Source organism: Leptidea sinapis, chromosome 2 (assembly GCF_905404315.1).
Source record: "Leptidea sinapis chromosome 2, ilLepSina1.1, whole genome shotgun sequence".
Classification (NCBI taxonomy): domain Eukaryota; kingdom Metazoa; phylum Arthropoda; class Insecta; order Lepidoptera; family Pieridae; genus Leptidea; species Leptidea sinapis.
Window position 1 is genome coordinate 2,812,974 of NC_066266.1, and position 25,962 is coordinate 2,838,935.

At 34.9% G+C, this 25,962-nt stretch overlaps 1 protein-coding gene across 7 annotated transcripts in view; it reads left to right on the forward strand.

The window, feature by feature from the left end:
* Positions 1–25,962, forward strand: part of LOC126972736 (heterogeneous nuclear ribonucleoprotein L) — a 423,515-nt gene that overhangs the window by 103,566 nt on the left and 293,987 nt on the right. For all 7 annotated transcript variants that reach the window (XM_050819756.1, XM_050819670.1, XM_050819659.1 and 4 more), the window contains exon 2: positions 10,039–10,155. In XM_050819756.1, coding sequence (XP_050675713.1) covers positions 10,039–10,155 — 117 coding nt within the window. The remainder of the gene's footprint in view (positions 1–10,038; positions 10,156–25,962) is intronic.

A 25,962-nucleotide genomic window follows, 5' to 3' on the forward strand; every position in this document is an offset into this window, starting at 1 on the left:
ATGTATGGACACATCAAAGGAAAAACAAATTTGTTGTTTTTATTTATTTTAGCAGCATTTTCCTATTTATTCACCTTTTAAACCTTTTCTGCTTCTACAAATAATTCAAGACCAAAATTAGCCAAATCGGTCCAGCCGTTCTCGAGTTTTAGCGAGACTAACGAACAGCAATTCATTTTTATATATATAGATTATGGAGACTCTGCGCCTTTTCCTTGTCACATTTCAATGCTTGGTAGCGGGAAAGGGTGCACATAATATAAAAATCACCACAACTATAATAATATGATGAAATATTTAAATTCGCTAACAAAGACCTAACGAGCCGTCGCGCGTCTGAGATCTAAATTGCAAAATGTGGGTAGGTAAAAATTAACGTGGCCTCTTGATTCATACGCGCTAACGAGCGGCCACGTGGCGTGCGACGCGGCCCGCTAATAATTAACGTCCATGTATTACGTCGAGGGGTTCATTTATTCTCGGCACAGGTTCTCGGTTAATGTATCTACCTGCCTATTCGACTTTATAGGCAATACTGACTTTAGGGTTCATTATGTCTGGTAAGAATCTGAAATAGAGTGTTTACGAAGTTACGAGTTACCAAGAAAGAAGTTTTTTTGTTGCCATGTTCCTTATCGGGGCCTGTGTGTGAAAGTAGACTGATAATTAATATCATCACGAAAGGAAATAGCGTTATGGCCGGTTAGGTTCCGTCCGGCGTAGTATTAATATTTGTGAGTGGCACAGGAAAAACTATTTAATTACTATCTGACCCGGCAAATGTTGTTTTGCTATATTGCGTTGGATGGTTACAGGTTAATTTAAACGGAGAAAGAAAATATAACTAAAGTAAAAATTCAGTAGATGGAACAGAATAATATAAAAATGGCGATTGAAAAACAGGTGTTCATCGTAAAATATTGGAAATTTGAAGTTGTATGTATTTTTCAATGTTATATCATAATAAAATATAAAATAAAAAAATTCATTAAAAAAGTAGGGTTGGGTCACTCTTATTACAGCACACAAAATTTTATTCAAATCGTTTCAGCTGTTTCGGAGTAGTTTGGTAACAAACACCGCGACATGAGAATTTTATATATTAGATTTTTTTAAAGAAATGACATCAAAAAGAATTCTTAAGGAATCAATTTTCTTTTATGCCTTTAATCTGCAGAATTAAATTGACCAAACTTTTCATGTTTTGCTCAAATTGTTGTCTGAAAGACGTAAGGAAATTCGTTACGTTGTTTAGGTATATAATTATGTATTAGGGAAACTCCCTAAATCTTGTTAGTATAGATTTGACCCTTCTTCATTCAAACTTTTGACAACCTAATTATGTAGTGTACAACTAGATCCAGGTCGACTATCACCTAATCAGCTCTATATAATTGTATAATGTATGCCACTCAAATATTTAAAAAAAAAATCAAAAATTCATCCAATATTATACTAGATACGGAAACCGTAAGAAGTAAACTAAAACACAAAATATATGCTTATTGATATCTCCATAATTATAACTCCTTAATAAAAAAATAATAATGACAACAACAGGATCCCAAAAAAAAAAGTACAAAATACATGAGTTGCGAAATTCAAAAAGAATTGTTAAAACGCATTTGTGTGGGAGTGGTTAGGTTGAATCAAACGCACCCCTAAGCGAATATTTAATGGATAAATTTATTTCTAATGCTTATTCGCTTCTATTAAATTATATTTAAGAAAAACTCCCACTGAGTTTCTTGCGCCTGTTCTTTGCAGGTCGGAAGGCTTATCTTTTCGAATGGGCGGTATATATTTGCCTTCAGTTAGTGATTATAAAATCCTTATTCGAATTTGAATCACTTCACACTATAATAAAAGAAAATAATATAATTTTATAGGAGTGAATTTTACATTTATTCCTCATGACAACATACGAAGTATAATTCCAAAAGTGGGACATTATGGTAATCACAATAAATTAGTGGTTTTATAGTATTATTATCAACGCCCCAGCGAACGATACACGCTATTCTACAAATTATGATTGTGACTAAGAGCTTCTATATATCTGATGTCGCTTCATTTCATTAAAGTGGACGATCGTTTTGTTGGTAATTTCGATGTATTTATGGTGTGTGGAAATTTTAAGTGCGCTCTTTGTTGTCGCATTCTTCTTTAGATTCCGATTGTGTTGTAAACCATTGGTTTGAATCGTATTTCTGTGAAGTGCTCCCTAAGACATTGGATATTTCGAAGTGCTTAAAGCAAAAGTGGGGCTTTTAACATTTGAGTATCATAATAATAATATTGATATTGACACACTTTTACACAAATTATCTTGCCCCAAATTAGGCATTGCCTGTGCAATCGGTTGCAAGACAATGATATATTTAATACAATATACTTAAACATACATATATACATAATATAAACATCCATGGCTCGGAAAAAAACATACATATTCATCATAATATTTGCACCTACTGGAATTGGATACCGGGACCTTTAACTTAGTAGGTAGGGTCAATAACCACTCAGCTAAAGGTCGCATACAAGAATCAGTGACGAAAATAACAGCCGATAAGATAATTTTATTTACTTTGTTCGATAAAAATATTATGATTTAACTGTTGCTCTCAGCTACAACCAGACTACTCGCATGCTTGTTTGTCTTCTTGTCTCATAAAAATACAAGATATCTAGCTTGCTACTAGATCGTTTTTAAATATTTTGACGTCTGGACTTTTTATGTTTTACTATTAGGCCTTGCATTTTTGTCTTAACACAATCTGAGTTATTTATTAACACGAAGTAAAGTTATTCCAAATTTAAAACTTTTTCGGCCTTACAAATAAATTTGGTATAAAGTTGTAACTAAGCAAAAGCAAAAGAATACGCAATAATTAATTCTGAAGTTTTCCGAATGACAAGTAGCTTTGCAAATAAACGCGGGAAACGTTAAACGTGCGAATAAACCAATCGTAAGCAAAATGTCTATTTGTAAACATTTTGCATATTCTTGGTTTAAGCTTACTTATAACTTTATGCCAATTTTATTTGTAAGGCCGTTAGTCTTTGTCATACCTTTTTCACTACAGAATAACATGACAGGGAGAAGTAGTTTTAGACTTGGAGTAGCTTTTCATTGCGCAATCTTCTTTCAAGCGGATCTTGAAGTGATTTACCCAGATACACATTTATACCATAATCATCTACTTAGGTCTGTCTCTCAGAGAGGCGCACCAGAGAATTAAGTCCTCCTTTGCCACTATCAATCTAATCTGGTTTCTTGGTACTCTTTGACCTAACCCTCTTTAAGTAGGTACATCTCCAACGACCTCTCCCAACATTTTAATGGTTATTATTATTTTTGTACAGTTAATGCCCTTGAATCCTCTTTACATGAACATTCCACCTCGACAGTTCTATCAATTGTGTTTTAAAGAATACGCGCGGTGGTAAAAACTTTCAATTTGTTGCATAAAAATAACTTTCATTCATTACTCCCACCTCGCTAAGCTTTTCTAGAAATAAACCTTGAAATTTGTCGACAATAAGTTGAAGTGGTTCATGCAAAAATAATGGAATAAAAAACTCATCCATGTCACAGTACAAAAGTAGTCTATTCTAGCTTAGAGTTTATCAACACGGGCGAAAAGCGGAGCCGATTCAAACTTTGAAATTCTTATTTAGTCGTATTTGTTTCTATAGTCGGCGAGATGTTTTTCCACTATGTATCGTATTTCATATGTTGTAGAGGCGGTAGTACTGTGATGGAAACTTAAATATAAATGTTTAGTGCTTGCTGCTTTGTATCTATATGGAGTGATTTTAAAGCCAAAAGTAGTAGTAGTAGAAAATAGAACCACGAACGTGCTTTTGTAAATTGTTCTGTAAAATCTTTGATATAAAGTCGTGTTTAGTGTGCTACAATTGTTGAATTTTTGAAATTGACTAGCCGAATGCATGCTATCGTCTAATTCTCTGCAATGGAATAAGGTGTAAATTTGGATGCATTATTTACGTGATAGCGGTCATATAAAGGTTCATGCCATGTATTTCGTTCTTGTATCATTCTAGCGCTGATATATTCTCATAGACAATTCAGTATATTGTAAGAACTATAGCATTGGTTTATGATGTTGTTTCTTGAAATATTTTCTGAGTCTATATTTGGCGTAGATGTTCGTAGTAATATTTTAAGCTTGGAGTAACTTTAGATTGCGTTTATTAATAAGACAGTAAGTATAATAAATAATTTGTATTTCTTGTTACCTCTCCTTGATGAAGTTCTCACTTCTGTCGTGTGTAATATTAAGCACACACTGTTTTTAACACGCTTTTATTAGCTTGGTATGATTGATATGTACGTATGTAATAAAGTTTTTGAACATGATTTTCACCCACTTGAAAACGGCGGATTGAAGTGAAACTTTAAATAATTTTAAATAGGTGTGATAAACTATATGTACTAAAATGTATTTAACTGTTAAAAATACGTTTGCTTTTTAAAATATTTTCAAAATTATTAATTTTCCCAAGTTCTATCAAAGGAAGAGTAAGTAAAACAAAGGAGATAATTTCTTATTAATTTTTTATTTGGGTTACACTGTAACAGTGTGTTTTTCACTATTACTTATTAATTGTAAGCTACAAAGTCATATCGCTGTATAGTTCTGTCGTATTTGCTATGCTTTAATAAAGAATTTTGAAATGAAAGAACTCGAGAAGCCTGTCTATATATCGGTCAAAGCCTTCCTTAAAGTGATCCTCGAAATCCTTCGAGCACGGAAATCCGACCCCAGATATTACATAGCGAATAAACACAATAACTCAATGATATAGCGTGGCGTAAGCTTTGAAAGCCAAATAATAACCTTAATACCCGTTTTGTAGTGTATGAATAAATTAGTGGCACAGATGCTAATAGGTAAACTTTGTGATTCGCTAGCGGGCGCCGCGCTGAACTGTACTTTGTAATTGGTGGTTTATATAGATTATCATTGTTTGATGTTGTTTATTATAACCGTGAATTGTGTGTTAAGTTGTTGTTAGATCGACGCTCTATATGTGGCACTTTGTGACCAAAGTTCACAAGTTAGAAGCGTACTTCACGAAAAGCCGTGAATAGTGCTCTGTGAACGGCTAGATCATTTGGCGTTACGTAGAGAGATTTCTTCATTGTATTGTATGTCTTCTACGCATCTATCACGGGGAGTGTTTCGAAGAGCTGTTTTACCTGATTCCTGCCGCCGAAATCCACCTTAGTCATATTATTATGAATCCTCAAGTGAACAGCGTTATTGTAGTGCCGCTCATATTTTTGGGTTTATTGAGAATCTTGAGCGGCACTGCATAATGAGTAGGATAATCATTTTTTATGTCACGTCTTGCTTGTCTCGTCACATTTTCTCATTAGAAAATTAAATACTACTCGTTGAGTAATTTTGTTAGCTTCTTATGTTGTGACACGTCTGGACAAGCAGTTCCTCGCATCCAAAGTTGTAAACAATTATTTCCTATTAGTTGATATAGCGGCAATAGTCATACACACTTCTACTACTGATTTGTTGCTGTTTGTGTGATACAGACCACTGACAGACAGCAGATACTTAGTTATAGCTTTCCATAGTACATAATGAAAGAGAAAAAAAAACAGGCAAACTGCTAATATATACTAGTATTCCATATACATTGGAAAATTCTGTATTTATTTACGTATCACCAAAATATATTTTCCTCCAAAATCCGCGGGTCGCCGGGGTCGCGTATCCAGTGATCCCTTGAAATTCCGAACCCGTCCGAAGTTAATTTGCGCTATATAACTACATTACAGCGAGTCTACTGCGTTAGCCGTTTTCTTGGCGATTTTATCAACAGCTTTTGGTGCAAGTGATACGCTTATGATCTTCAACATGCGAGTAAGTAATCAACAGGCCGTTAATCCAAATTTCGTTTATTAACCGTCTATTCCATTTTTTATAATAAAAGTAACAAAGCAAAACGGGCGAAACTGTTATGGCCAATAACTCAGATAGCTTAATGATCGGTGAGTGTACTTGGCATTTCTTTTGATATCACCGTTCTTCTGTATGGTAGGTAAATTAGTCATATCAGACATTCATAAATTTAAAAAGTACTTTGAATTACCTCATGCAGGTAGCGACGCTTGATATGTAGATACAATAATGACTTCATCGATAGTAGCTGAGATAAATAAGCAAAGATTTCGCCGAAGAAGTAAGCGTTAGTAAATAAAATCCCAAAAACGCGTCCACATATATCTTGGGTCACCGATAACCCTGTGCAACTCGTGATGATGAATATTCAAGGCGCGACGTCTTATTACGTTTGTTTTAGCGATAGCGACTCCTTGTTTGTTATTAGCTTATTATTTAATATCTATTTAGCCGCTTTTGTAATTTCATTCTCTGCAAAGCGGAAATGCCTTCGATGTTTGATTTGTGTATGTGTTATTACGTCAGTGATGTTCCTTGTTTTCTTTGATATCTCAATCTATTTCATGTTACTCGGAGTCAAACGCCTTAATTGAATCTTGAAACGATTAGGGTTTAATTTCGTGCGTTATTTTATTATTTATGAAACACAAACACGATAACAAAACCTCGCAAAACTGTTCTGAGAGTTTTAATGCAGGATTGAGTCTCTTTAAATATATACATTTAAATATTTATATAGACTTAAATTAAAATTTCAAATTACAATATTGACAATAGCTAAGGAAGAGTGCTTCAAAAGTATTTTTTATACTTTAGTTTAAACTTATATATATTTTGGCTCGAGGCGGATGTCCTTAGGCAAACTACTGAGTAAATACGGCAAGCATTTTTTTCTATAGGCATAATAATTCGGAACTCTGGGTACCACTAGTTTGCCAGATGACACCAACCTCGTACCGTTCCTATTCCTTACAAAGGAATTCACTATGTTCCTGATTCTCTTGTCTACCCCTGTGACATACACAGAAGTGCTTATATACTTGTGGAGGCTCAAAAATAGCCCTTACTTATTAACATTTACTTCTCTATTATGGCTGTCAGCCCCCCTGTAATCTAAATAAATAAATAAATATGTATTTTTTTGACTATCCCATAGCCTCGTGCTTAGCGACTCTCACCTACGACATGAAACATTTACATGATGGTTATAAATGTTTATTTCCAAGTGGTAGATGTTATTTATGTATGTTTTAGTTATTTTATTAATAATATCGATGTTGAGCACCTATAGTAGAGGCAATTTTTTCTTATAATAATTATGTTCGGCCATCGATCCTATAGTTTGCAAAAGAGAATTGGCGACGGTGATCAAAAGACATCACACGCTGGTCTGTTGTCCTCCTCTAACTAAAATCGGAGTATTTTCAACCACAGTTGCGACTTCTAAAATATTCACAGTCGCGTCTATAAATAGTGTCGTGTAGACACTTAATTACCGCGTGCATCGCGCGATAATTCACTGCTGCATTAATTAAAGTTTCAAGTACACAGCGCACTCGAGAACCTTCTGATTTATATTTACTTAAAATTGTGTCTCGTGGCCATCCATTTGTGACTATAAGATATTTTTACCTCAATTATGCGCATAACTTCACTTTTTTTCTCGCGGTCGGTTAACCGATACCAAGAAAAATTGAAATTTTGTGAATTTGGATTAATGTTTTAAAAGATAATTAGATTTTTTATGAAAAAATAAATGAAAAGAGTTAATATAGATTTTCTGTTATGTCCTGAAGATTCAAGCAACAAGCTAGATTACAACAGCATAATATGTAGCATAGTAACAGCTATTTATTAACCGCACCTAATTTAATTTTATCCAGTGTCGACATCCTTTACATGCACTGACAAACTGAAAATAAAGAATTATATTTCTAAAAAACAAAAGATATTCTAATTTTATCTAATCAATATTCTAACTTTACCAGCCAGTATTTTCTTTGTTTTTTGGTTCTAAAGAGTTTGCACCTCACTTTTATTAAACGCCCCTCGCACGACGTTGCAGACGAAACATAATATATAGTAGATAGTGAAATACTGCGTAATCTTATTAAGTGACTAGATTTATGTTCTCACGAGAGATGATCTAACAGTCACGTAGCGTATCAAGAAAGTATAAAGGCATGTTTACACTGCGCGGCGCTTTACGTAAGTGACATTTGCATGTAGCATGCTATGCGATAGATTTATTTATGAAATATCTTTATTGTAAAATTACAATTGGCTGAGAAATTCAATGTGTACCAGACTCAAAGATATTCGGCTCGGATGAGTTTCCTAAGTGTACTGGAAACAGACGGGACCTTTACATATTATAAACTGACACATCATGTAAATCTTATCAAGTACTAGATTTATATCCTCCGGAGCATGAAATGAAGTAAGTAGAAGCTTTTCTTTAGTCACGAGTGTATTAAAAATGTATAAGGGCATGCGTACACTGCTCGAAGTTTTACGTTAGTGTCATTTATATGTAGCTATATTATTGAATTATTTGTGAAATATATTTACTATGATTACTAGTTCTAATGTTAGGTATAAGACGCTCGCATCCAATTCGTTCAGACTGAAACTTAGCTGTAAAAAGAGTATAGCGTTGCAAAACAACATGGCTACGATGTTTACCCATTTTGTTATTGCAAGTGACGTAGGGATTACTTATTTACTTAAAATTAAATTAATTTACATAAAGTACTGCCTTTATTTACTTTAAATAAAGTATAGGCTGAAAGTCACGTTAGTTTTGGGTTTCTTCACGGTTGCCAGGAGTCCCCATAAAAACTTGCTGTGCAAAGTTCATAAAACGACCGGTTAAATAAATACATTATAAAAATAGTAACTTTTATGCAAATACCTAATGTATAAAATACGCACGCTTTTTAAAACTGTTCACAGTACTTTACTTAAATTTGTAACACTCGCGTTAATGAAAGAAAATACTACATTTCTTTCCTCGTTATAACATAAGCATAGATACGTATAATGTTGTTGCATTAAAAAAAAATCAAATTTTTTTTTCAATTAAAACGATAATGTTATTCTCTTTGATCTGATTCTTTGATTTGAAGTTCATGTTTTTTATTACACTTTGACGATATTTAATGCAATGAATTATAATGAAAAAAAATCGTATTGGCAATTAATACGGGTTAGAAATATATGTAAATCTCATCGGAAAATCGATGGGCAGCGTATATTTTCCTATCGAACCTTGACCTATCATAGACATATAGACATTTGTTCCGTACCACTAAATTGTTGTTTGTTGTTTGAATAAATATAATTCACTTATATAGCTAAAGACAATATTTTTCAAGCAAACCGATCACTTTCAAATAACAGTACAATAATTATGTAAATATTTCTGCGTCTAAAATAAAGCTCGCAAAAACCTTCGCAGTATTAAATATAGACTGGCTAGCTATTCTGGAACACTAAACACTATAAATTATAGCACTCATAAGGTCATCAATAAATAAGGTTCACGTTGAACCATCTGTCAATTAACACAATATTAAGCACGACTCTCGACTGTTCTCCCTTTCACATCTTCACAGCCACAAGCGTTGCGGCAACTCGAGGACGACTTGAAATGTCAGCCACTCCTTTAACTGCCCATGATGTTTATATTTAATTATTGTAGTTTTATTACAAAACGGGTTGTTTAATTCCAAAAAAGCGGACGTGCTTCGTACAACAGCAAAGTCTTAAACTATTTACGCGTAATTATTATAGAGTAACTGGTCGAGGCACTTGATGCTTTTTTACATATTTTTGTTAAAGGGTACATGTTGGTTTTTGTTATTGTCAATGCCAATGGTGTGGTCACCCAATATCATTTTGTGGGCAGGAAATTACCTCTCCTCAACTAAGAAACGACGTCACAGGACAAACGCCTGTAAGGCTCTATTTTTGGAGAAACCTAGAGGTTTTCTAGAGGAGATTTCTTCTATATTGTTGCATTTCGCGTGATTTGTACGTTCTGTATCATTTAAGCATATTTATAACAGCTTATAATTTGTTACAGAGTAACGGCAACAACTACATGTCATCGAGTGAGCCCCGCCGCAAGCGTGAGCCCCCCGCGCGGCCCAACCACATCCTGCTCTACACCATCATCAACCCGGCATATCCCATCACTGTGGTAAGTTTTTTTTTAAGTGAAAACTTGTGTAGCAGCTTTTTAAACTATCTTGGTTATTAGTGTACACGTCACCTGGTGGTTAGCGATCACCGCCGCCCTCATTCTCTTGCAATATCAGAGGAATCACAGGAGTGTTTCTGAACTTCAAGAAAGGTGTTCACGCTTTTTTTTATAGGTACCCATGTCTTATCGTCCCGGAAATCGCACAAGTAAGCTCATTCCACTGCTTTGTCGTACGTGGAAGAAAGTTTCTTGAAAATTGCACTGTGGAGGAACACCATATCCAGTTGGTGAGTATGATATCATTATTTGTGGCGTGTCGTGCAAAGGTGGAATTCTGCGGCAGGTTCAGGTGAAACAGTTCTTCGAAACACGAAAACGTGATAAATGCGGAGGAAGGCACACAATGAAGCTAAGTCTCTATACAACGCCAAGTGATCGTACCGTTTACAGAGTATTAGGTCCCCCACAATTCGAGCAGCTCTGCGTTACACGCGGTTAAAAGGTTCGACGGGATATAACGGGATATTTTGCAGAAGTTTCTCAATTTCTCCGATATGTCAACACTTGCTCATCATCAGTAAATAAATAATAAAGCTCTACGCAGTAAAAAGTGAAAAAGAGAGTAGGTCAACATATCTGTCATTAATAAAATACTTGTCTGTAACTTCGAGAACGCTTAAGCTAGAATTTGAAATAAATCTGGATCACGCGATGTCCACTCTTAGAACACTTGGCAGTCACTGGTGACGATGATGGTCTTGTGTCCGAGAAGTAGCGCAGGTACGGCACCTGGAACTTTTATTATATGATTTATTATTGAGTACTTAAAGTAGTATTTTTATTGGATAAATTTAATTATGTTAAGAAAGTGACGCTGGCTTGGCCACGTAGAACGCATGGGAGATGATCGTGGAGTGAGAAAAGCATACTCGGGATTTGTAGACGGCCAGTAGGTCACGCTGACCTGTGCCCAAGTCCCACTTGTGTGTGTAAGTAAGAAAAAGAAATTTAAGACACCTGACAAGTTTTTTCATTGACGTCAGTTGTTCATGAGAAATTGAATCCAATACGCATCGTAATGATTACATTACCTGCCCATTATGTTTATATTTAATTATTGTAGTTTTATTACAAAACGGGTTGTTTAATTACAAAAAAGCGGACGTGCTTCGTGCAACAGCAAAGTCTTAAACTATTTACGCGTAATTATTATAGAGTAACTGGTCGAGGCACTTGATGCTTTTTTACATATTTTTGTTAAAGGGTACATGTTGGTTTTTGTTATTATCAATGTCAATGGTGTGGTCACCCAATATCATTTTGTGGACAGGAAATTACCTCTCCTCGACTAAGAAACGACGTCACAGGACAAACGCCTGTAAGGCTCTATTTTTGGAGAAACCTAGAGGTTTTCTAGAGGAGAATTTCTTCTATATTGTTGTATTTCGCGTGATTTGTACGTTCTGTATCAAGTGTGGAAATATGTTTTTAGTATTAACTAAAACAACGGAATTGTCCGACTTTTGAAGTGAGTTCGATACCGAACAAGAGTATCAAGTTGACGATGAACTTATTACATGTAAGCGGCTCGGAGTTGAAATGATCTAACACCCTTCAGGCGAAAGATCTCAATTGGAAAACTTTGCAACTTACACATATGTACTTATGAGTTTGACTACGGATAGATGGAGCATTACTTTAACTTGTTGCTCAACGATAAAATTGATTCATGATCCACTTTGCTGTTAATTCTTTTAAAATCATTCTATTCTATTCTTTCTACTGTGGCGTAGGCACCACAACTCAGCCAAATAAAAACGGATTATTATTTGTACGAAAAAGTTTGTATGACAATTGGTGGGGAGTTAGAGTCTAAAAAATGATGATGGTTACTTAGGTGTTTAATGTGTTCAAGCGAATTTCGACCTACTTGTTATTATGACTGTAGGAAAATGACATAAAATCATTTTGTCAATAGTAGAAGTCTAGAATATTAGCGAAACCTACAAGAGGGCCGTGTGTAGGTACGAAGCGAAGCACTATGACGCATCTACGACAAAAATAAAAAGCAAACTATTATAATTTTAACTTAGAAAGCTATTTTTCTCTAATTGTCAGTAATCAGCCAGGAATAGTATTTGTTCTTGGAAGAAAAATTCCTTTTTTCCGTTTCGTAGGCGATTTATCCAATTTTTCATTTCATAAACGTCTTCATAAGGTCTTAAACGAATGTAACAATAATATAAAGATTTAACTGTTGCTGTTGTGTTCAAGTTAAGCGTACAGCATTATTGTCTGGAACTTCGATAAAAGTGTGTGTAAATATGTTTCGTTTTCATAATTGCAAATATTTCGTACCTCTAATATAATTATATTAATAATATTTACATTTCCTTTCAAATGTAAGTATATCTTTTTTACTGTTAACTTTCACTATTGTCTTAATTTTACACAAATTGTCTTGTCCCAAACTAAGCATAGCATGTACTAGGTGTAGAGACTCGGAAAGAAGAATCCACATTAATCATATAAATGTTTGCACCTACCAAAGTTTGAACCCGGGACCTCTAGTTCGGGAAGCGGGGTCTGTACCCACTGAGCTTTATAGGTCATTATTTTGCTTCCTCAGTTATTGCAAGAGGCATTGGTGATCAGTTGACTGATACCCCAGAAAATATACGAAAACGTCGCATCTCTAATGATTATGTTAACATATTGTGGTTACGTGAGTGGGTGTTGCGGTGTTTCAGTCGCTGCTATATTAAAACCTGGCTGGTTTCATTAGCGGCTTTAGCGAGCTTAATTATGCACGCTGAAATGTCTACATAATTATTGTACTGATCTGGTATTTGAAAGTAATCGGTTCGAACTGAACTCTATTTGACATGAATGAATAGGACGCATGAAAAATAGTGTTTTTCGCTCCATTTTTTATTCAAACTATACCAACAACGATAAACAATAAATGCCCTACTCTCAAAATTGCCGAGACGGCGACAGCAGATATCCTCCCTAACGTACACACATACCCCAGCATGAGGCATAAAATTGTGCTCAATTTTGTACCCGGGGTACGATAAATATGACGTATCGTTAGGTCGAGATATCTGCGTCTCCGTAAGGAAACACAAGGCCGGCTGCGCCGTCTCAAGGTGGTGGTGGACGGCGTTTAATTTGTAGTGAATTCCTCTGATGTTACAAAAGTCTACATTAAGCGTGGAGCGGGGTGCCGTGGTGTTGTCATGCGCGGTACTGTGCCCTCCCCAGAATACGAGGGGCATATAGAATATCCAGATCCATCCTCCCTAGAATAGGTAAGGGTTCGATAAGATAGGATACGCTGAAGGAAAAAACCCATTAATTGCCATCTCGAATTTTTTCAATGTAATTCATTGCATTCAATATGATCAAAGTGTAATAAAAAAACATCAGCTTCAAATGAAAGAAACAGATCAAAGAGAATAAGATTATCGTTTAAATGCTCCCAGATAAGGCACGGACTTTCTCAGCTTATCGTTATTGGCTCTTGTAATAACGTTGCGTTTTTTTTTCTTCTTTTACGAATCTGTTTTGACATAAATTGGATTAGAGCAGCTGAAAAATTTCCACTGGAAGAACTTTCTATTGAAATAATTTATTTTGTGGTGGCACTCGGCTGTTGTTATGTAAACTGATGTTGTTTTATACAGTGTTTTTTTATTCGTAAAACTTTACTGACACGTGCAATACAAAGCAAATATTTTATTCCTCGTGCTATTCCATGTTTGCAGAAATCTTGCAATGATGGCGGCTTTGACAATTAATTATTGAATAACGAATATAGCTGTACGGGCTTGAACCCTTTGCCTATCCTAATGATGGACGAAGAAACAAAAAAAAAAAATAACGAATGCCGCAAACGTTACAAAATTTTAGAAACCAACTTCGCCGTGTTACTTTTGTGTTACAGTAATGCGCGCGCATCTTAAAATTTCACCCTCATATTTTTTTTCATAACGCGCCTAATGAAGTGTAACTTCAAAAATATATATAAGAAACGTTTCATGGAGTGTTGTAGCCGCAATCCGACGCTCTATTGGAAGATAATATATTAAAGATTCATAATGCTGTTATGTAGGTACAAAGAGAAACTTGTTATGCCCATTACTCGGTTGAGTAGAGTTATTTAGTTTGTTCGTTGGACGTTGTTTGTGTTTTAATCTCAGAAAATGTACGAAACACAAGACCTGCTTTAAAATAACATTCTTAATGGTACCACACTTGAATAGAGCTAATAGGATAAATATTTGAAATAGTATTATATATAATAGTATAGTAGTAGTAGTAGTAATAATATAGGATAATAATTGAAATAAAATATTGCAACGAAATTTTATTTAAAAAAAGCGCTGATTCTTTTGCGCCCGAAGTTTAGGTCGATGAATAAGTAATTTAACAAATAAAAACCTATTTCAAATAAAAATACTTATATGAATATACCACTTGTTCATCGACCTCACAGACAATAACATAATACAAATATTGAAATATGAATACATCTATAACCACACATTTGAGAGCGGCGGTCTGTCAAGGAATTGTGCGAAGCGACGATTTGTTGATGCTCACGATAAAGTGTTATTGTTGTTCTAGTATACTAGATAAACATGAATGATGAACGAATTATTCGAAAATATTGTCCGTGGACGAGCAATGCTTAGTTTGTCTCGGCTGTGGGAACATATTACTGCTATTTATATAGTGTTTGCGTTAAGAGAGCTCTCTGTCATAAAGGATATGATAATACATTACGATACGAAGGATTCCAGATGTTTATCAATGGCACGGTTATTTATATATTTTATTTGAAAAACTTACAGTGTAACATTAACTTAATTACTAAACATTTTACAGTGAGAACACCATTTAAAAGTTTTCGCATATTGCATCTAATATATATATATACACATAGCATAAAATACTGTATTTTTTGTTTATATGTATATATGTTCCTCCGGCTCAGGCTCCATTTCTCGACACTAACCTATGCGAAACATAGCGGCACTAGGCGGCTACTTCACGCCGGTATTCTGTGCGAGTGTGGTTATTAACCCGGGCGAGTCCTGCCCGATTGTGCTGACGTCATAAGACGGCAGCGTGACTCTGCCACTTCTAAAAAGCCCTTAGTCGTCTCTTACGACACCCTTGGACTCCTTTTATTTTAAGCACAGGGCAAAGTGGTATTTTCTTTTATGCAAGAGAAGGACGAACAAGTACGATACGGGTCACCTGAAGATATACAGCGGAAAACACGTTGGTACGTGATGGGGATCGTCAATAAAAGGCATTAAGGCATAAAAGGCATTTATTTTCTCAAAATTGATTCCTTTATAATTCTTTTTGATGTAATTTCTAATAACTACTAGATACTACTACCGCTTCGGAATCAAATGGCGCTCTGAGAGAGAAGAAGCTACTATTTATTCTACCTACTGTGCAGCCGCAATGACGTTCTATACATATAGGTAAATCACTTTGTATCAAAATAAAGCCGAAATATTAAGAAACACGCCACAAATTACACTATAATGATTATAAGCTTCGACTGTTATCTATAGGTACATATAAATAAAATTGGAGTGTCTGTTTGGTTATATTGAAATAACCGTTTTTTACTACATGTATATGAATATATATATATATATATATATATATATGTATATATAAATATACGGTACATACACCAAAATAACATTATTTTACAATTTTTGTCTGTCTGACTGTCTGTTTGTTCCGGCTAATCTCTAAAATGGCTGGACCGATTTTGACGGGGACTTTTATTGGCAGGTAGCGGATGTAATGAGGAGTAACTTAGGCTACGTTTATTTTAGAAAAAATCTTTTATTTTAGAAAAATAAAGTAATGTTGCAATGTCCAAGAAACGGTCTAACTCTAAAAATAATTAATATGGCAAGACAACGTGTACCGGGTCGGCTAGTATTTATATATTGCCGCATTTACTCCAGTTGTTTAAAAGATTCTTGGTTAATAAGCTGCAATATTAAATAATTTGAAGTTTGCCAATGACAGTTGACACACGACTAGGAAAAAAGTGTGCTTATATTGTCTTTAAGCACATTTTTCCATTTCGCTGTCAGACTGTGAATGATATAGTAAAGTAAAGTAAAGTATAATATGTCTTTATATTATGTGTATACAATGCCTCCGACGCTTTTTTGATCGATGAGTCCTGTCGTGCGATGTCTCGACATAAACCCAATTTATTTCTCGACTGTTTTAATATAAATCAGAAATACGACGCAATCAATTCCGCCAGTCTCCTAGAGGCGCGCGCTAGGCACATATTAAGGATTAAAGTTTGTTTCAGTCTGTAGTACATACCATAGACTATATACAAGCGTATAGACAACTTGATAGCCCGGTAATGCGTCACCAATGTTGATGTTTCAATGTGTGCGTTAAACTAGTGGTTCAATATTAAGTATGCTATGTAGCTCATTCTAAGCGTGGCTGATGGTTTACGACTTGTCAATCAACAATAGAATCGATTTCCTTTACTAGTTTACTGTATCTCTGTTACTAGTGAGAGGCTCCTTTGCACAGGATGCTGAATAGATTATGAATACCACAACGACGCCTTTTTCTGCCGTGAAGCAGTAGTGTGTAACCATTACTGTGTTTCGGTCTGAAGGGCGCCGTAGCTAGTAAAATTACTGGGCAAATGAGATTTAACATCTTATGTCTCAAGGTGGCGAGTGCAATTGCATTGTCGCTCCGAATTTTTGGGCTTTTCAAGAATCCTGAGCGGCACTGCATTGTAATGGGCAGGGTGTATCAACTACCATCAGCTGAACGCCCAGATCGTCTCGTCCTTTATTGTCATAAAAAAGAGGTGTTCGTCTCACCCACACCATGTTCCTGTCCTGTTCTGCTTGTGCTAGAGATTTCTCGACTTCTTTGTCTTTCTTGTCTTTTAAAACTGCATAATATTTTTTTTAAATATAATTTTCGTAGTAAAAGGCGTTCAGATCTGGGCTAGACGATGACAGTATTCATCTGTTTATTGATTAGTTCATGCCTTGTGAACAGGTAGAGTCCAAGACTTTACATTTAAAAAAATCGTATAGCTTAGATGTTTCACAACACAGTCTAAGACAGTCTCTTGATACACTTTAAATGAAGTATTCACTACTTTTTCACAAAAATAAAGCTTTGTAACTCCTAAGTAATACACCCCCTACCAAATGATGACCTCTTGGTACTTTTCGGATCACTTGTGAAGCTGCTTTGAAGCTTTGGGGGAAATATTTTGTAATTTTGCTTCATGTAATCTTCAATTTAATAATAAAATTTTCTATTTCATATAGTGGCCGTCTAGGAATATATCCTGTTGAAGAATACAATATATAAATAGGCTTCATAACCTCCTTATCTTTAGAAGTCGGTTAGTAAAACTTATTTTCTGTATATTTGCCTCTCCTCTCGATACACTGTTAATAGAACTTTAGATTTAATACATACTACAGCGTTCCATTATGTCTGCTTTGTTTGTGAATACGGGATTAAGCCAATTTGTACGAGGCACTAGCTTGCTACTTCCCATCTAAGATACTTTATAGAAGAATGATTTCTGTTCCCTCGTTTATTCGTGGTCGGATAACTTAGTAAAAGTAAACTATACAATGCCATTATCTTTACACAATGAAGCGCTACTATACACTTGTTATGAGTATAAATTTATCTTTTATGTATATTATTTATCTTATATGTTTTTATACTAATAAATCGGGAGCTGTGTTTTCCTTCGGTTATTCTTCGAAAACTACTGATGCAATTGGAATAATACTAATAAGTTATACCATGAGATGCAGTGTGTTTCGGAGAAGGTTTTAGTATATGTAGGACGGAACCCGTGAGGTGTGGGTTGCAGTCTCGCATCGTTCATCAATTTTGGCTACAAATTTAATTGGTATAATTTTTTTGGAGGGGAGGTGGTAGATATGGTTATAATCTGGTTAGAATGGCGGGGCTGCTGAAAAATATTGTTTTTTCAAGAATCCTGAACCAGAACCTACAGTCAGGTTTAACGTCTTGCTCCTTTTTTAATAAAATAATATGACAGCGTCTGTACAAAGATATAATATTATGTAAACTAATATTTAAATTATGAATTTATTATCGAGTAAAATATTTATGGAATTATTCATTTTTTTTATGAAAATAAGGGACGAGACGAGCAGGACGTTCAGCTGATGGTAATTGATACGCCCTACCCATTACAAGGCAGTGCCGCTCAGGATTCTTGAAAACCCAAAAATTCTGAGCGGCACTAGAATTGCGTTCGTCACCTTGAGACATAAGTCTCATTTGCCCAGTAATTTCACTAGCTACGGCACTCTTCAGACCGAAACACAGTAATGTTTACACATTTCTGATTCGCGGCGTAAATAGGCGCCGTTGTGATACCCATTATCTATCCGGCTTCAAGTGCAAAGAAGCCTCCTGGTAAAATTAACTCATAAAAATGAGAGATATCGCTTTAAAATAACAAATTGTTTAAATGTTATATATTTAGTACCTACGCCAATTGAAGTAAATAAAACAAAGCCTTGATTCAGTCAACACTCTACATCTTGTAGCACAAAGCTCTCGAGCAAGAGCCGCCCACATTCGATTACAGCGCCGCTAACTCGATTACATGTATGTGCACTCCTTTCTTTTACTCAAATTAGATTTACCCGTCCTTAACGAATACGCCGAGAATATGTTCGCGTGTTTGTTGAAGGTGGAAATCCTAATACGTATTCATTTGTAACGTCTGTTGTTGTGATTGTTTTTGGCAGTGAATTGGTGAATTTAATCGTGGAATATCTTCTTAATGGAACGCTAAGAGAATTTGAAGATTTTGAACTTATTCTTGCAGTAGCTGTAGTTTTTAATTTATTGAATATGTACTACTAGCTGCTTCTGAATTCGTATCGCGTCATCTCCGGTACTAATAATTTCAAAATAAAATGTTATTTACTTTCTATTCTATTATATATAATGTTATATATAATATCGTCATAAAGTTGGTCGAATAGTTAAAGCTTGAAAAGGTTATCAAAGATATCATCCCCACCATCTGGATATGTGGCGGCCCTCCACAGTGCGGTTTTCAAGAAGCTTTCTTCCACGTAATACAAAGCTGTGGAATGAACTTCGTTGGGTAGTGTTTCCGGGACGATACGACATGGGTACCATGAGTACCTTCAAAAAAAGCGCGTACACCTTCCTTAAAGGCCGGCAACGCTCCTGTGATTCCTCTGGTGTTGCAAGAGATTGTGGGCGGCGGTGATCACTTAACAACAGGTGACGCTTGTTTGTCCTCCTATTCCATAAAAAAAAGGTAAAATTCACATTCACATTTATGAGTTAAAGAAAGAGTCATCTTACCAGTCGGAGGCTTCTTTGCACAGGAAACCGGCTAGATTATGGGTACCACAACAGCGCCTATATCTGCCGTGAAGCAGTAATGTGTAAAAATAACTGTGTTTCGGTCTGAAGGGTGCCGTAGCTAGTGAAATTACTGGGCAAATGAAACTTCTGTTTTTCAAGAATCCTGAGCGGCACTGCATTGTAATGGGTAGGGCGTATCAATCACCATCAGCTGAACGTCCAGCTCGTCACGTCCCTTATTTTCATAAAAAAATAGTGAATAATTCCATAAATATTATACTCGATAGTAAATTTATAATTTAAATTTTAGTTTAAATAATATTATATCTTTATACGCATATAAGAATCCACAGAGAACAGACGCTGCTATATTGTTTTATTAAAAAAGGAGAAAGACGTTAAACCTGACTGTAGGTACTGGTTCAGGATTCTTGAAAAATCAATATTTTTCAGCTGCCCCGCCATTCTAACCAGATTATAACCATATCTACCACCTCCCCTCCAAACCGTAACACAGCTCCTGCTTACAGTACCATTATAGGGCTCATTTTTATTTATTTACCATAAAATTGCTAATCTAATCAAAATGACAAATTTTATCCGGCACATAACGTTCGATTCCTTACATTTAGAGTGACGACTATTGGGTTTCCTAATCTATATAGTTAGATGAGCTATCATTTCCCATTCATGCTAGTTTGTTTACCCAACTCTTATCTTAGTGGAACCCAACGCTAAAGAGCTCCATACACTACCCAACTTAAGCAACCTAATATCAGCGATAGCAAGCGTTTGCTCCCGGAGCAACATCGATACAAATAGCAAAGCATTAACCCGCCTTATCCGCACCGGACATCCGGCATTGAGTTATCTTAACTTTGCGCGCCATCTTGGCCGCCATTTTGAGGTGCCATTTTGAATTTATCGTTCGCATGATGGAGCTTGTAATGATTATGATTACGGGCTACTATTTTAAAAATATAATATGTAGTTCAGTTATGGGTACGCTACTCTATTCAAATTCAAAATCACTTTATGCATGTGGTTCACGGAAATGACTCTTATGAATGTCAAAAAAATATTTTTTTCTTGGTCAAATTCGTAAAGGGTTGAGCTGATGAGAAGAAGTAGCAAGAAACTTATTGTCACTTTTTTAAATTAAGAATTACATTTTCATTGTTTTACAAATCATTTCATTTACAATAATATAATGTGTAGAGTGACGCAACAAACATACTCAAACGTCAAATAGTCAATGCCTTACACGAGTAGGTAAGTCAAAAAAGGAAATGTAAATTAATACAAAACAAACATTATTGAGTACAGCAGCTGCGTCATCCACACACACCGTAAATATATTGTTAAGATTGTTAACTGTACTTTTTATTTTTGCATTATGACGTTGCTATTTAAAGTATTTTCTGATATGATTTTGCATTGCTTTTCCGGCTTCCTAAATCTACGTTCATTTATCAGTAAGACCAGCAATTAATTTACTTAGATCAAAAATTACACACACACATGTCATTAATAATTTTACATAAGATTTAATATGCAATACAATAAATATATAAAATTGTTATAGTCCTATGCAACACGCTAGTCCTTAATGCGATTCATAGACAGTCTCGACATTATGATGGTAACTACGTTATCGCTTCAGATCGACGAGAGGCGTTTTCATTAACGAACGTAGAGCTGGCTACAGTGGCTTCGTTCGTGTCTCTCCCGGTGTAGCTTAAGTGGTATTAGTTAGCATAATGGGCCAAGTGTTCGATCTGATCTAGCATGATAAACATATTTATATAATCTGAATATTTTCTTGTCTTATAAATATGTATATGCTACCGGCTGCCGTGTTTTTTTTTTATGGAATAGGAGGACAAACAAGCGTACGGGCTACCTGGTGTTAAGTGATCACCGCCGCCCACAATCTCTTGCAACACCAGAGGAATCACAGGAGCGTTGCCGGCCTTTAAGGAAGGAGTACGCGCTTCTTTTGAAGGTACAAATGTCTTATCGTCCCGGAAACACCGCACAAGGAAGCTTATTCCACGGGTTTGTAGTAAGTGGAAGAAAGCTCCACAAAAGTGTGTTTAAGACGGTATTCTATACAATGCCTAGGAAGTGTTTCCAATATTATAAACGTTTAGGCAATGAATGAAATAATGAATGAAGTACATTAAAATAATTAACAAACATAATATTAATTCTAATTCAAATATTTTTATTCAAAACTAGCTGACCCGACAGACGTTGTTCTGTATATAATAAATAAAATAATGTTTTTATATGAATTTGTCAATAATATATCATAACATCAAAAAATTCTTCGTAAAATATGCACCCTGTTGTCGTTATGAAATTGTTTCACAGCAGAACTGTCAAACCGTGCGTCAATAAATTCTCTCATAGAAATTTTGTATGGACACATCAAAGGAAAAACAAATTTGTTGTTTTTATTTAATTTAGCAGCATTTTCCTATTTATTCACCTTTTAAACCTTCTCTGGACTTCCACAAATAATTCAAGACCAAAATTAACAACATCGGTCCAGCCGTTCCCGAGTATTAGCGAGACTAACGAACAGCAATTCATTTTTATATATTATAGCTAATAAGAAGTTACATCACTTATTGAAAGTCAAAAACTACCACCCATTCCATAACGAATGCCTCAGAGCTGAGAAGAACGGGCGCAACAAACTCAGCGGGTTTTTTTTTTCATCGAAAAAATATGTTTACAAAGTAATATTGTACAATTAAACTTATTATTTAATAGCCTGAGGGCGGTCGCTTCATTCCCAATCAGTGGTATCATTGAGAAAGTCATTTGTGACATAGTAACCTTTACCACACAAGAATAGGCTTCCACATGTACATATGAAACAAGTATAATATTATTAAATCTAACATATAAATTAAACAAAACAAACAAGTATAATCAAAAATATTTAATAAAAGTTCTTTAATAAAACGTCTCGCACTCCCATTGCCAGTTGAAAGCAAGGTAAAAAATATAAGTGACCATTTTAATATTGCAATAACAGTAATATTTTATTAAAATATTGATTAATTAAAAAAAAATTAAACTGCGTTTAAAGAAACCGACTTCAAAAACTGAAAAGTATCAAATAACTAAAAATTTAATTTAATACACCTCTTATGCAAACCTTTACCTTTAATATTAATAATATACTATTATTTATATTATGTGCTACCTATTGATAGGGTTTAAGTCAGTGCCAAGCCCTAAACAAAATAAAACTTAATATTATAAACAGCTTACTGACTGTATTTATTTAGGTTGTCTGGCCTTGCGAGTCTGTCCGGTTGGGTTGTTTTGTTCTAGACGAAGCTATCCCGAAGTTAAACAATTTATCTTATTTTGTCGTTTTTACCTGTTCTGTCAAACTGTTCGTCTATTTTCCTATAGATTTATTTATACAGAAATAAAATTTAAATAACAACCATCCTATCTCTCAAGTTGGATCAACCTACACACGGTAGGTATGCAAAATAGGAGTTCATCGCGAACAAACAACTTGACACAATTTTTTTATATTTAAATTCATAGGGCCCGGTTACGTATACCGCCTACGATTGACGTAGTGAACGTAGCCATGCCTACGAAACGAACGCCATTTATGTCGCGTCGACTTTATAGATCTTAAAACGATATGCTGTACGTAGCAAAATAGTACCTACTGCGAGCAAGTAGCTTGTGGCGTAGCGAAACTTTAAGTGTGTGTACGTAAGACACTTAACGTTCAGCTAGTTGGAGGGCGTAGAAGCTCTCATCAATGTATATCCTTTTCAAGCGTCTTATGACGCAGCTGAGTGGAGTTAGCATTATAATATGTCTATTCATAATTATATTATACCTCCAAAGCGCGATTATCTGCAACAATATTCTTGTTGAACAGAAATAAATCAACGTATGTTACTCTTCCAAAATGTTTTATGATTGCATTGTACATAATTTTATAAGAGTTTTCTAGGAATAAACATAATAAACTTGAACTTACTTAAAAAAAAGTTCAAGAAATTGTGAATATTTCATGTGTCATGTTACCGCTACTTCATGTTTATGTAACCCTGGTAAATACACGAAATAGAGCAGTGTAATCACACTACTCTATTTAGTCCCTGGTAACCGCACGATGATAATTTTTAAGAACAAAGAGCCCATCACATGTACACATCTATAACATAATACAATTCCTGCCAGACACTTTCTTTGAAATATTATAGTATTCAAAGTATTTAAAAAACGTGTATGTATATATGTAGGTACGTGTTCTTTGGCGTAATAAAAAAAATCCTCAAAAAACATTGTTCCTTGCGCTCTTTTACATTTGTTGAAATACGATGTTGTTATATAGAAGGTATCTAATAAAACCAATGATAATATTATTACACCTCATAATTAAGTTAAAAAACGTGTAATTAAATATGATTAAATTATTTTTGTATAATTAGAGAGATATTAGTATTTTTTAATTTAAAAATTTATCTCATTCTCGTCCATTGAATGTGCTTCAGTAGATATATGAGTTGCAAGAGGCGTTAGGTGAAGTATGATACAAATGGTCTAGTTGATCAGCTAACTCGGCGAATTTTCGTGACACTGTGCTCGGGCATCGTTATAATTCACTCAGATAACTTTTCCCTAACGCGCCAAACAAAAACATATCAAAATTTAGCAAAAGATGATTATTTTCGCAAGCAGCAGGCCGGCCCCGTCCACTCGGTACATGATCGATACATTATAAAAACGGCTGACGATCGGCGGCTTATCGATGTCCCACTTCCTTGAGTACTGCGCAAACATGCTCTCGATATGCTAATACCGGCCTAGCTTGCCGGTGATGGCTTATTAGTTTATGCTAATCGCTAATGCATTTGTGCACGTTCGATTAGATTGAACGGTATCAATATTGTTACTTAGGAGATACAAAACCTTGCACCACCTCACTATGACTCACGTATTATATGCACCTCAACTAGGTACCGTTATAGATTGTTATTAATGACTGGTTAAAAAGAAATAGTTGCGGTCGGCGTCGAGCTTTGGCACCTAATATTTACAAGCTATACACTTTATCTGTTAAAGATTCGCATAATAAGCAATTGATTACTTTAGCGATTTAGACTTTAATCAATTTTGCTACAAAATTTTATGCTTTAGAAGTGAGGCATATCACTTGAAAAAATTGCAAAGTATTGAATATTGACATATTTTATTATGTCCCGGATAAAACGTAAGCATCTTACTTTTCGAATTCAAAAGGAGTACCCGGCTTTGTTCGATAAAAAATTGTGGGTGTACTATATAAACACGCAACGTTTATATATTCACGCAAGAACTTATAATTCATTGGCCTAACAAAGAAAAATCATTGAAATTATTTATTTCTCCTGCTATTCTACGTTTGCAGAAGGAACAATATTGTAAAAATCTGGTAACGATAGCTTTGACGATTAATTATTAAATTACGAATACGGCTGTACGGGCTTTGAACCCTTTGCCTATCCTAATAATGGACGAAGAAACCAAAAAAAAACGAATGTTGCAAACGTCAGAAAATTTTAGGAACCAATTTCACCCTGTTACTTTTTGTTACAGTGATGCGCGCGCTACTTAAAATTTCACTCTCATAATATTATATATAATGTATATTTTTAATTGTACATCTAACGAGAAATATTTTTGTTTCAGGTACGTAACAGCACTTCTTGAAATATTTCCACATGATTTGTGAGTCTTTTATAAACTTAATGTAGTTATAAGATACCGACGGCGGTGACCTTTCTTGTTACTGGTTAATGATTAATTAACTGAAACACTATCCATCGATATTATTATAAAGTCTAAAGTTGCTTCATCATCATCATCAGCCGGAAGACGTCCACTGGTGGACAGAGGCCTCCCCCAAAGATTTCCACGACGATCGGTCCTTCGCTGCCCTCATCCAACGTATTCCGGCAATCTGGACAAAGTTGCACCTTATAACAATTATTGACTTTTTTTCTGTATTCTGCTATGAGCTTTGCTGATTGCAAAATATCAATATAATGGTCCAAAAATCAATTTATTGCGAAGTGTTAAAATATAAGCCAGCAACGGCTGTATGTATAGACAGAAGTATTCGATTTTAATTTCAGCAACATACAAAAGGATGTTAAAGTACATGAAAAGAAAATAAAAACAGTAAATTAAAATTGAAATTAGTATATAAGTTTGAATGGTAACTTAAATTGTATAAATCTGTAAAACGATTCGATTGTTTAGGAGAGTTATCGTTAAATTTGTTACAACAACTTAAGATTTGTTCCGCTCAAATGTTTTTGAGGGTATCACATG